Genomic DNA, 12,184 nt, shown 5'->3' with positions numbered 1-12,184 from the left:
CAGACTAATCCATACTGGATCGTTTTCCAGGTGGATGGTGAAATTGTTTACCTGCCTTTGAGTTTGGCTGGAGGAAAACTTGTGGTGGTCCAGAGTGGCAGGTATGCCATTCTGAAAACGGACTTTGGTCTGAAAGTCACATATGACTGGAATATGATGCTGTACATCACAGTTCCAAGCAGCTACTTCCGAGCCCTGGGTGGCCTTTGTGGGAACTACAATGGTGACCGTGGGGATGAGTGGACCAGCCCCTCTGGCAGTCAGCTCTCCTCGGCCCTTGAGTTTGCCAAGAGCTGGAAAGAAGCAGACGGTGACTTGTTCTGCCATGATAACTGCCGTGGAAGATGTCCCACTTGCTCACCAACTCAGCAAGAGAAATATGGTGGGAACGGCTATTGTGGAAACATCACTAACCCCAAGGGTGTTTTTGCTAAATGCATAAGCGAAGTAGACCCTGAAATCTACTTCAGCAATTGTGTCTTTGACATCTGCATCAATAATGGCCTCACCAGCTTCCTATGTGATAATGTAGAAAATTATGTTGATGCCTGTATGGCCCAAGGCATCAAGATTGACAGCTGGAGGACTGCTGACTGCCGTAAGTGTTTGCTTGTATATACAGTATACTTTTTATACAGCAGGGCTTTGTTTTCTACACAGGTTACACATTATAAATATGAGGAATTGTGATATTACAAGAGGCATTTTTAATGTTCTGGCCTGTCTTTATCGTTGCTCACAGCAATTGATTGTCCCGCAAACAGCCACTACAATGCTTGCGGACCAGCATGCGCCTCCTCCTGTGCTGATAAAAACGGAGCATCCACCTGCAAGCTGCCATGTGTAGATGGCTGCCATTGTAACGCAGGCTTTGTCCTCAGCGGTGACACATGCGTAAGAGAGACATCATGTGGTTGCACCCATGAGGGTCGCTACCACCCACCTGGAAAGACATTTTGGGCTGACAACACATGTACTAACAAATGTATTTGCAACTCTGGAACCATTCAGTGCACTAACACCAAGTGCAAGAGTTCAGAGGCGTGTTCGGTGAGGAATGGAGTGAGAGACTGCCATCCCCTCTCTTATAGCACCTGCTATGGCTCAGGTGATCCACACTATCGATCATTTGATGGGAAGAAATTTGACTTTCAGGGAACTTGTACATACTACCTGTCCAAGCTATTGAACACTACGGACCAAAGTCTGGAAGCATTTGAGGTGCAAGTCCAAAATGAGAACAGAGGCCGCAACAAGGCAGTGGCATACACAAAGACAGTCCTGATAAAAGTGTATGGGCATACCATTGTTTTAAGCAGTGACAATCCAGGAAGAGTGACGGTGAGTGTAACAACCAGAAAAAAAAAAGTCTGACATATTAAATCCTTGGTACACCAAAACCCAAAGGTCTTATTAGCACCCACTTACCTTAACTCTTGAGTTTTTGTGACACAACGCCCAGATAACTGTTACTAATTTCTGTTTTCCATCTTTTCCAAGCTTGATGATGTATTCGTAAATTTCCCAATAACACTGGAGGATGGGCGACTGTCAATTGTTCGAAGTGGCTGGTCTGGAGTGGTAAAAACTGAGTTCGGCTTACAAGTCCAGTATGACTGGAGAAGCTACGTGTCAGTTACTCTGCCTAGCACCTACAGTGGAGAGGTAGGTGGTCTGTGTGGAAACTTCAATGCCAATGGCAATGACGACATGCACACACCTGACAACACCCCTGCCAAAACCCCAACAGAGTTTGGTAAGAGCTGGAAAGTGAAGGATGACCCACGATGCAAAGACACATGCCAAAAATGTCCTGTTTGTGACATTAAGTCTGAGCCAAATAAACCATACCGAGAGTCCTGTCGCATTCTCACAAATCAGAATGGTCCCTTCAAGGCTTGTCACAACAAAGTTAATCCCCAACCATATTTTGAGGACTGTGTTTATGACATGTGCATGTATCATGGCCACTCCTCAGCTCTTTGTGATGCCCTCAGTGCATACACTGCAGTTTGCCAAGAAGCCAAAGCCAGCATCACTGTTTGGAGAACGGACACATTCTGTCGTAAGTGTCACACGATTTCAGTCTTTTAAAAGTTTGCTTTTACCAACTCGGTTCTTTCATTACACAAGTGTTCACAATTTCACTGCAATACTCTCTTACCGCTTCAAGGATTTCTTTAAAAATAGAAATCATACAATCACTTGTTTGGAATGAAGATATTTTATTTCTGTTCACCAGCTCTGATCTGCAAGCCATACAGCCACTATGAGCTGTGTGCAGACAGCTGTTCTCAAACGTGTGGCACCAATGACATCTGTGATGTCACTTCTTGCAAAGAGGGCTGTGAGTGTGATGACGGCTTTGAATTCAGCAATGGACAGTGTGTGCGGGAGGAACAGTGTGGATGTCTCCACAATGGTCAGTACTATGAACACGGGCAGGTGTTTTTCCCTGGTGAGCAATGTGCCCGGCGTTGTGAGTGTGGAGATAATGGCAGGGTGCAGTGCCAGGACAGCTTCTCCTGTGGTCCTGGTGAAGTGTGCAAAATCCAGGATGGAACCAAGGGCTGCTTCCCAACAGACAAAGCAGCTTGCTCTGTGTCAGGATCTGGACACTATCAAACATTCGATAACAGGGTCTTCAGTGTTCCTGGAAACTGTAAGTACACAATGGCAGAGGTTGTAGAGGACAAAGAGGGAAAGAGGGTTCCCTTCAATGTGATCATCCATCAGGAATCAGCAACTGATGACCCAACAGTTACCAGAAGTGTCCAAATACAAGTCAACGACCACATCCTCTCCATGCTGCCTGGACGCCAGTGGGAACTCTTGGTAACTCTTGGATTCATCATTTATGTTTCCAGTTTCTTTCTTTTTGGTCTCTTGTGATCATCTGCATTTTTGTCATCTTATTTCTTGATGTTGATTCACAAACAGTATAACCACAACAGATAATGCTAATTAGACTACAAATTACATTGAATATTCCATTCAGTTCATTTCTTTTCTTTTCCTTCGCTTAGCTTTGCCATTTGCCTCTTTCTATGTTTACCAAACAGGTGGATGGTGTCAGAGTGAATCTCCCGCTTGAGCTGGATGATGGGGAAGTGCAAGCCTATCAGAATGGCCTTGTCATCACTCTTCAGACTGACTTTGGCTTGAAGGTGACTTATGACACCAGGTCCATGGTCAGAGTAGAAATGCCATCCTCTTACCAAGGCACACTGCTAGGTCTCTGTGGCAACTACAACAGCAACCCAGGCGATGACTTCGCTCTACTGGGAGGTCAACAGGCCACGTCGGCAGAAGCCTTTGCCAAGGGCTGGGCCGTGGCTGAAAAGGGTGTGAAATGTCAGACCGGATGTGGTGGCCAGTGTCCCTCCCCCCCTCCAACAGACAAACAGGACTCCAAAGACAAGTGTGACATCTTGAAAGACACAAAGGGTCCATTTGCAAAGTGCCACGCAACTGTGCCACCTCAGAAGCATTTTGACGAATGTGTGAAAGACCTTTCAGAACAAGGGGGTAAAGACGAGGTCCTCTGCCAACACCTGCAGAACTATGTTGCCGTTTGCCAGGAGGCTGGCGCCTCGGTCGACCTCTGGAGAAATGACACATTCTGCCGTGAGTGTCTTTAATGTTAGACCCAATCATGCATGACATATGGATGCTATTTGGAGGGGGAACTGAAATTCTAACTGATAAAAGTTTTACGTTTAGTGTTGTCCTCTTTTTAAAGTATTTTTGGGGGGCTTTGTGGCCTTTATTAATATTGGACAGTGTGAGACAGGAAATGATTGGGAGTGAGAGACTGGGAAGGGTCAGGAAATGACCCCAGCCGGACTCGAACCGGGGTCCCCGTGGTCAATGTAAGCCCAAATGTGGGGGGCTTAGCATGCTGCGCTGTGCCCCCCACAAGTTAAGTGTTGTCTATTTATCTTCTCTGCCATTTATCTAAAACACACACATAATATCACAAAACATACACACATATCATATAACAATTATTCTACAAACAACTATTCTACTCTGCTTTTCATGTTAGCTAAAACATGCCCAGAGAACAGTCAATATGAGCTCTGCGCTGACACCTGCACTACCACCTGCGCCAGTCTAACAAAATCTCCCAAGTGCTCACGCTGCCAGGAGGGATGTGAGTGTTTGGATGGTTTTGCATTTGATGGTGGCGTTTGTACACCGCTTGGAAAATGTGGATGTGTGGTTGACGGACTGTACTTAAAGGTTTGTATGTGTTTATTTGTGTCTTGGCATGTATCTATCTGTTGTACCTTTTTCATGATCAAATTTAGGGTCAACCCATTTGTCCGAAAGCCAATTGGTCCAAAAGCCCATTTGTCCAATGTCAGGGTCTTGATGCCATTGTGCTTGGATCCGGGTCTGTATCTCTGCCAAGCGAGCTAACATAGTCTGATGGACTTAAGCTTGGATGGAGCTGAAGTTCCTAAGTAAATCTAGACACCAGGCCATGAAGTCCAGACTGTGCAGCTCTTTTTAGGGCTCTCTAAGGCAGTCATGGGTAAGCAGTTAGGGCATCAGACTTGTAGCCCAAAGGTTGCCGGTTCGACTCACGACCTACCAGATTGGGGGGAGTAATGAACCAGTGCTCTCCCCCATCCTACTCCATGACCGCGGTACCCTGAACATGGTACCGTGTCGGCACATTGTTCCTTGCGCGGGTGAGACATGAATGCAATTTCACAGTGTGCAGTGTGCACTTGTTAGCTGTGGAATGCTGTGTCACAATGACAATGGGATTTAGAGTTTCCCAGTTGGGCTTTCACTTTCACTTTCACTTTATCCTTAATCTCAGTTACCCCACATGCATCTAATGGGCTGTTAGACCAATGACATGGAATCTTACATCCAAAACTCCTCCTAAATTTTGTGTTACCACCAGTTTTCATTTTCTCCAGTTTTCTCTCATCACTGCACATGTACAATTGTCTGACTGACCAATTCATGTTCATGTAGGATGGGTTTATGGGAGTTTCACTGAAGTTCAGAGTGTGTGACGTCTATGCACAGAGAAACCAAGAAACTATTGTTTACTAATGCATAACAACACACACTGACCAGAGCGTGAAGATATGTATCATGTTGTCATGTATGTTTCTGATTCCTACAGTCTGGGGAGACAGTGGTTACAGGAGAAGACTGCACAGAGAAGTGTACATGTTTGGGTGGAGTTTACTCGTGTGAGAAAACAAGGTGCACAGAAGATCAAGTGTGTTCTACCAGGGAAGGTGTAAAGAAGTGCTATGACGTTGGTGAGTCCCTTATCTAAATTCCATGTGGAATTTGATTGTTTTGTATAGAAACGGAAAGAAATCTTGTAGCCGGTGTAATGTAAAAATGCATTGTTTTTTTCATTGTCTATGTCAGACCCTTGCGAGCAGAAAGCGTGCCGCGAAAAAGAAAGGTGTGTGAAGAACGGCACTGTTGTTCAGTGTGTGGCAGAGTCCCAGGCCAGCTGTTGGGTCATGGGGGACCCCCACTATCGAAGCTTCGATGGCAAGACGTTCTCTTTTCAAGGCACATGTTCATATACTCTGGTTCAGACAAGTGGCAAAGATAAAACACTGACTCCTTTCAGTGTAGTTGCCAAAACGGAGTTGGAATCCCTCCACAGAGGTGCCTACTTAAAGACTGCAACCATCCGGATGGCAGATATCAATATCGTTATTGTTTATGGTGATCCTGGAAAAGTGATGGTCTGTAACATTTAGCTCACCCACAATTTCATGTATTCAAATGAGTCGTGAGACAAGTAGCTTGTCAACTAACAACCATGTCTTAATAAATCAATGTATTGCTCTTCAGATTGACGGATCTACTCGAAATCTCAACAATCTCAAATCGAAATCTCTAACTCTCAACTCCGGAAAAATCAAGATTACCCAGAAAGAATATCAGGGTTTCATCGAGACAGACTTTGGAGTGGAGATCATCTTTGATTGGGGGGAGGACCTGAAGGTCATTGTGTCAAGTAGCTACTTTGATAACCTGGAGGGGCTGTGTGGAACCTACAACGATGACCCATCAGATGACTTCTCTCTGCCCAAGGGCAACATCGTCAGTGACCTGCCGAAGTTTGCAGAGGCTTGGGGTCTCCCAGAGACCAACCAGTCCTGCATGCATGCCTGCCCTGGTACCTGCCCAAACTGCCCAGATGAGTCAGTTTATAAGCAAAGGCAATACTGTGGTGAGATCGTGGTGAAGGATGGGGCATTTGCAGCCTGCCACGCCCACATTTCACCACTGCCTCTCATGGCAGATTGCATTTACAACATGTGCACCCACCCAGACAAGGAGTTTCTGTGCACGGCCATGGCCAACTATGTGAGAATGTGCCAGCAGAAGGGTGCTGAGGTCTCTACCCAGTGGTTACAGTCACTTAATTGTTGTAAGTGTTGCTTCCTTAAGTCTACATTAAGCCTATACAGTCACTACGTTTACATGATTCAGAACTAATAACTAATAATAATTCATAATTAATAATAATTCAGAATTAAATGGCGCTGTTGAATTTTCTTGGATCTTTCCTTTAATTCCGAATTAAGAGGTGTTTACATTATGTTTTCAAAGTGGAATTAATCTTAAATCAGAATTAAATGGAGTTAATATCAATTAAAAATGTCTCGTGTAAAAGTAGCCAGTAAGTCACAAGTCTCATAAGACATGCGCATTATGTCATTAGTGCAATCATCTGTGTCAAAGTTTTTAACTTTTTGATGACTTCCGGTTTGCGTGATGCGGTGTTAAGATGCGAGAATCGTGAGCTCCGATACCTTTCAGTTTATAACTTAACCAAAGTACCTTAACCCTTCACTTGTCTTACATTTGGAGAGGTATGGAAATATGACGGTAATATACAGTTATATGTTATGCGCAAAATGGGGAAAACTGGTGGAAGATCGACGCCAAGCCAGGATAAAGCAAGTGCTAGCAACATGGCGGATGCTCCACTGACGACTTCGGCACTTGTTACGGAACTAGAAAAACTCAGAAAAACTATGACCGACGAACTAACTACTCTCCTGAACACCTCGTTGGAGTTTATTCGTTCTTCGGTTGAATCGATAGAGTCAACACTGGTCACCCAGGCTGGCACAATCAGGGAAATGGAAACTAGTCTAACTGACCACAGTGACTGCATCATGCAGATCGAAAGTGAGGTGTGTGTGCTACAATCTACACTGGATTCATTGATGGAGGAGAATGCCGCGCTCCAAACAAAGGTGGAAGATTTGGAGTCAATATCAAGGCGCCAAAACCTTCGTGTGCTGGGACTACCGGGAGGCATCGAGGGAGGTGACTGTAGAGTATTTATGTCTAAAATGTTCCATACTGTACTCCATGGGTCGTTGTCTGAGCCACCGGAGTTGGATTGCGCTAACAGGACCCTACAGCATCAGCCCACAAATGAGCAGCCCCTCGCCCACCCCCACGAGAGTCTGCACAGAGACCACACGCTCTGATTGTAAGGTTTCACAGAGTCGTTGAAAGAGACATTGTGCTTATGTGGCCAAAATCTCACAAAAATATCTCATACGAGGGTCACCAAATCAGATTTTTCGAGGATTTCAGTGCAGCAGTGGCAAAGAAGCGCTCAGCATTTAACAATGTCAAAGGGCTCCTCTACAAGAAAAGCGTCAAGTTTGGCATGATATATCCAGCCCGTCTCCGCGTCACTTACAGAAACAAAGAACACTTCTTCAATACCCCAGAAGATGCAGAGACATTCTATCAACAACACATCTCAACCATGGGCGGTGCACAGTCTCACAGGCTCACCCGCGGATTCGTCCATTTAAAGTTACACCAGAGAATTCTATATGAGAGTGAGATAAAGCAGGCGTGTTCTTTTCCGGTATCCACTTTACGTCGGGTGAACGCCCCTTTAGGAGACCTTCGATTAGGAGACCTTCGGAGTCTTGAGGTAGAGAATAAATGGAGTCCCCTTAGCGCTGTAGATGGCGGTAGCACACGTCTTGTGCAAACACCACGAAAAGAGAAGAAGAAGGAGGGACAACGCCCCCTTATGAGACCAAATTTTGAGCATACGCTTTTGCATTGAGTGGGCGTGTTTCGATTCCTCTTATTATATATCCAACCTCTTTGGTTATACGATGCCTAGTGCCTACAGGTGATTTTCAGCCTGGCTAGCTGGTTCTTTGAAATGTTAATTTGTGTGTTAGGCCAATCGTCTCTTTTTTTGTCTAGTCCAATATTATTTGTTTTCCTGTTTTATTTTTATCCTTTTCCTATTAATCTGTGTCACTGCTCTCTATTTAGTAGGGGTGTGCCCCTGGTGTAGTTCCCATATGATTCACTTAGTATTTCATGAATTCAAAGTCCTGATATAGATGACAACTCCCTCTACAATGCAAGGTGGATCAAATAGACACCCAGTTGATATAGTAACCTGGAATGTACGTGGGTTAGGTGGACCGATTAAAGATGTAAAGTTCTCTCACACTTAAAGGATTTATCCGGAGTTGGAACAAGTTTGCCTCATTTTTGCATGTTTGGGATGAAATACAGTCACTCTAGAGCAAAATCAAGGCAAAAGGATGCGTTTTGAGAAAGTTTGATAATATCACGTTAGCCTCGTTAGCCATATCAGCTATGCAATATGATAGATTGCGGGCATCGTTTCTCGGCGGTTACACACATTTCAAAAACACAATAATAATAATATAAATTAATAATAAATTTCATATAATTTCTGTCCTTCCCATATAATGTTTTATTTACTTTCATTACATGGGTGGAGTTGGGGTCGGGAGTGGGTGTGTTAGGGGTATGGGTTAAGTTATTTGAAAAATGAAAAAACTATGGTAGGCCTATGTAATTGTGATATATCTGGCTGTACTACTTTGATAGTTTGCCTAATAAACATATTATATATATATTTTTTTAAAGTGTTTAACTTTACAAATCTTTACACCTCTGCATGATGAGATGTGACTGCTGTTTTGACAGTAATATGGATAATGTTGTTTAATTTTTTTTCTTTCATGGGAACAGAAATCTGAAGAGGAGCACAGATGAGGAGAAGGAGATTGCAGAAAGCTATCTATACACAGAGCTGCTGCATCAAGCAATATGAATCCTTTCTTGCCAATTTGTCTTCCACTTTGTAAACTGAAAATGTATTCCTTTAATACCAAGTAAATGTAGTACGACAAATCATAGTAAGCAATCCCATTCACTTCTTACAGATTTACTGTATCTCTTTCCTATTCAATAAAGATCTGTTGTTACTCATTGCAACCCTCTTTTCATTTTCATTTTATGTCCTCAGATAGTAGTGGTATGTACTAGTAGTAGGAGTAGGCAGTCTACATTTACAACATGCAGCTACCAGGAAGATGAGGTGTTTCTATTCATGGTGACTTAAAGGACTTCTGCCATATAATATGATGTTGTATTACTCACGCTACCCTTGACTTGTCAGTACCCGGTGATGCTGCATTTTTCGGCTCAGTCCTTTCCGAGACCTGAGCTATTCTAATGGGGGCAGCTTTTGTTTACATTTAAAAACTTCTTAACATAGGCCTACTCCAAATATTACTATCAAAAAGTATAGCTGTTTGCTAGTTGTCTGCTGATGTTGCATAACCTTTTGGATGTTTTTGGGAATAAATCAAGATGTTTTTTGAAATGTAAACAAACACCTGCCCCCATTACAATGACCAGGATCTCGAAAAAGGCAGAAAAAAACCCAAAAATTCTCAGGTACTGATAAGTCCTGGGTGGTGTGCGCATTACAACTGCATATTGAAATTGACTGAAGTTATCCTTTAAATAAATCTGCAAGCAGAACCCTGCTGAGGCCTCTGACTAGTGGTTATAATCAGAGAGAGTTTAGATTGAGAGGGGACATATGGCGGCCATCTTGGTGACGCCTTCGGGGTGCTATTTCGCGATTAAGTAGACCAGATCTGAGAGTCAATGGGAAAAATGAATGGGGAAACTGAGTATAGGACGGAGGGGAACCCAGCGGTTGTGAAACCCATATGGTTGAAACGACCGTGAAAAACTGATCAATCTAGACTACTTGGTTGTGTCATACGAGTCAAAATAAAGCTTTTTAAGCCACTTTTCTCACGGTTTTTTGACAGAGCGCAGGCGCAGTAGTTCCATAACGGCACGAGAGCAACGGCTTTTCACAACTGAGCATGTGCATAATTTCGCGTGCGCCGATGCAGCCAGATGATTGGATCACTGGCAACGCAGCTCAGCAGGCACATAGAGTTCTTCAGTAACGCGGAAGCATGTAGTAGATTGTAGTCTTTCATGTTAGCATTTAAGGACTTCCTGGTTCGTATCGGCTTCCGGCCTCCATTGGGAATGAATAGGGGTAAATTTCAAATAAGCTCCGAGTGCAAGCACGCGCTTAGCGAACCCCCGCAAACTGTCGAGGGTGTTAAAAATAGGCTGTAGGTATGACATGGTTGATCATTTTGTGTCAAACTTCGACATAAATACGATGTTGCGTCCATATGCTAAACCCGGAAGCTTTTGGCGACTACAGAAGCGGCGCCTGTATCTAACGGCATGTACGTGCGGATGGTTGTACCCATGGCAACCAAAGGAAAGTATGTAGTTCGGAAGTTTTAATGATCAGAAAGGGGTTAGCAATATTGAATTATAATCGTCATTATTTAACATGTAAATACACCAACATGATGATACGATCCGTTCCACTAATGAGAAAGGGATGCGGGGACACGCTAATGTTTGTTGTTGCCGTGCAACTTATATTTTTGCCAAACCTGAATCTCTATGGCGTTTTGCAATGTAAAAAATCGCCATCGAACCGGAAGTCCAAACGCCGCATACAAGTTGACGTCAACGCTGAAGAGCTCTATTGGCTCTTGTTGTTACCAGAAAGGCGGGAGATGTGCGGGTAGACGCCATATTTGCGTTACGAATCTTCACCGTTAATTTCTATGTACCTGTCCTATCTCCCCTTACTACAATATTTCTGTTATAATCACTCGACTATATTAAGACTAGGAATTCCGTCAGTCAGTTGAAAGCAGATTTGGGACAATCGACCAAATTCACATAGTAGCCATCTTTCAGACATGTCTGTTAAATGGTCCTACATCGCCATAGATGGACGTCAGACATGTTAGTTCAACAACTTATAAGTTAAATCCTGATTTCCTAAATGGCTGTTACTAGTTTACCAAACGATTCAGTTATAGGCCGGGTGTGAAAGTCTATGTTGTCAGGGGGTGGTGGGTTGTAGCCCAAGAAAATGTGAAAATACAATGGCTAAAAGTGGGATTTTAACACAATAGGACAACACACATATAGAGAATAGAGCTTCAGGGCCCCTGTGACTCGGGCCCCTGGGCTTGGGCCCAGTAGGCCCTTGCAGTAATCTGTCCCTGATTACACGTCACTCGCAACCAAGCCTCAGCAATTGGGTAAAATCAGATTCAAAATGGTCGAACTTCAACAGAGTTCACCCCTCGCACCTGTAACAGAATCTCTGCCTGTAACCTGTGCTCAATTCGGAACTACCAGACTCTGTGTGCCAAATTACATGGAATGATACGACCAGGCGGATGAGTAGGATGTTGATTCAGATTTAATTGGAAATGAGGATGAAGTAGAGATAGAGACACATGCCGTAATTCCGTAATAGAGGTCAGTGGATGCGAGCAATGTGCGAGCAGATGAGCAGGGAAACTTGTTGGAGTTTGTCGGCTTCCAAGATAAATGGAGAGTGTAAACTTTCTCCCACGGGCAAAGATGCTGTACAAAAGGAAGCCAGTTGTCAAAATAGAGGATGTCTGATGAAGGGTATGCTGCCCGACATGTCGCATATTAAATAAATAAGAGAAATGGTGTCACAGACGTTATTTTCGTTTGTCATGTGTCAATAAATATACCCGCAGACAGATGACTGAATCTGTCTCTCCTCTCTCTCTCTCTATCGCTCTCTCTCTCACACACGCACATACACTCTCTCTCTCTCTCTCTCTCTCTCTCTCTCTCTCTCTCTCTCTCTCTCTCTCTCTCTCTCTCTCTCACACACACACACACACAAACACACAGATAAGCAAATTCTAAATAAGCTATCTTTTCAACAAACAAACAAAAAATCTTACGTCTTTACCTGCTACAGACTGAGAAATTA

At 43.8% G+C, this 12,184-nt stretch overlaps 1 protein-coding gene across 1 annotated transcript in view; it reads left to right on the top strand.

Moving 5' to 3' along the window:
• LOC134449798 (IgGFc-binding protein-like) overlaps positions 1-9,136 on the top strand; it is a 68,509-nt gene extending 59,373 nt beyond the window's left edge. Inside the window, exons 30-41 of the mRNA XM_063199906.1 lie at positions 31-598; positions 743-894; positions 1,012-1,341; positions 1,501-1,756; positions 1,979-2,065; positions 2,243-2,835; positions 3,063-3,627; positions 4,049-4,245; positions 5,150-5,291; positions 5,407-5,735; positions 5,845-6,413; positions 9,055-9,136. Coding sequence (XP_063055976.1) covers positions 31-598; positions 743-894; positions 1,012-1,341; positions 1,501-1,756; positions 1,979-2,065; positions 2,243-2,835; positions 3,063-3,627; positions 4,049-4,245; positions 5,150-5,291; positions 5,407-5,735; positions 5,845-6,413; positions 9,055-9,136 — 3,870 coding nt within the window. The remainder of the gene's footprint in view (positions 1-30; positions 599-742; positions 895-1,011; positions 1,342-1,500; positions 1,757-1,978; positions 2,066-2,242; positions 2,836-3,062; positions 3,628-4,048; positions 4,246-5,149; positions 5,292-5,406; positions 5,736-5,844; positions 6,414-9,054) is intronic.
• Positions 9,137-12,184: the final 3,048 nt, after the last annotated feature.

The sequence above is a fragment of the Engraulis encrasicolus genome, chromosome 5 (genome assembly GCF_034702125.1).
Source record: "Engraulis encrasicolus isolate BLACKSEA-1 chromosome 5, IST_EnEncr_1.0, whole genome shotgun sequence".
Lineage (NCBI taxonomy): Eukaryota > Metazoa > Chordata > Actinopteri > Clupeiformes > Engraulidae > Engraulis > Engraulis encrasicolus.
This window is presented reverse-complemented; position numbering and strand designations above follow the sequence as displayed.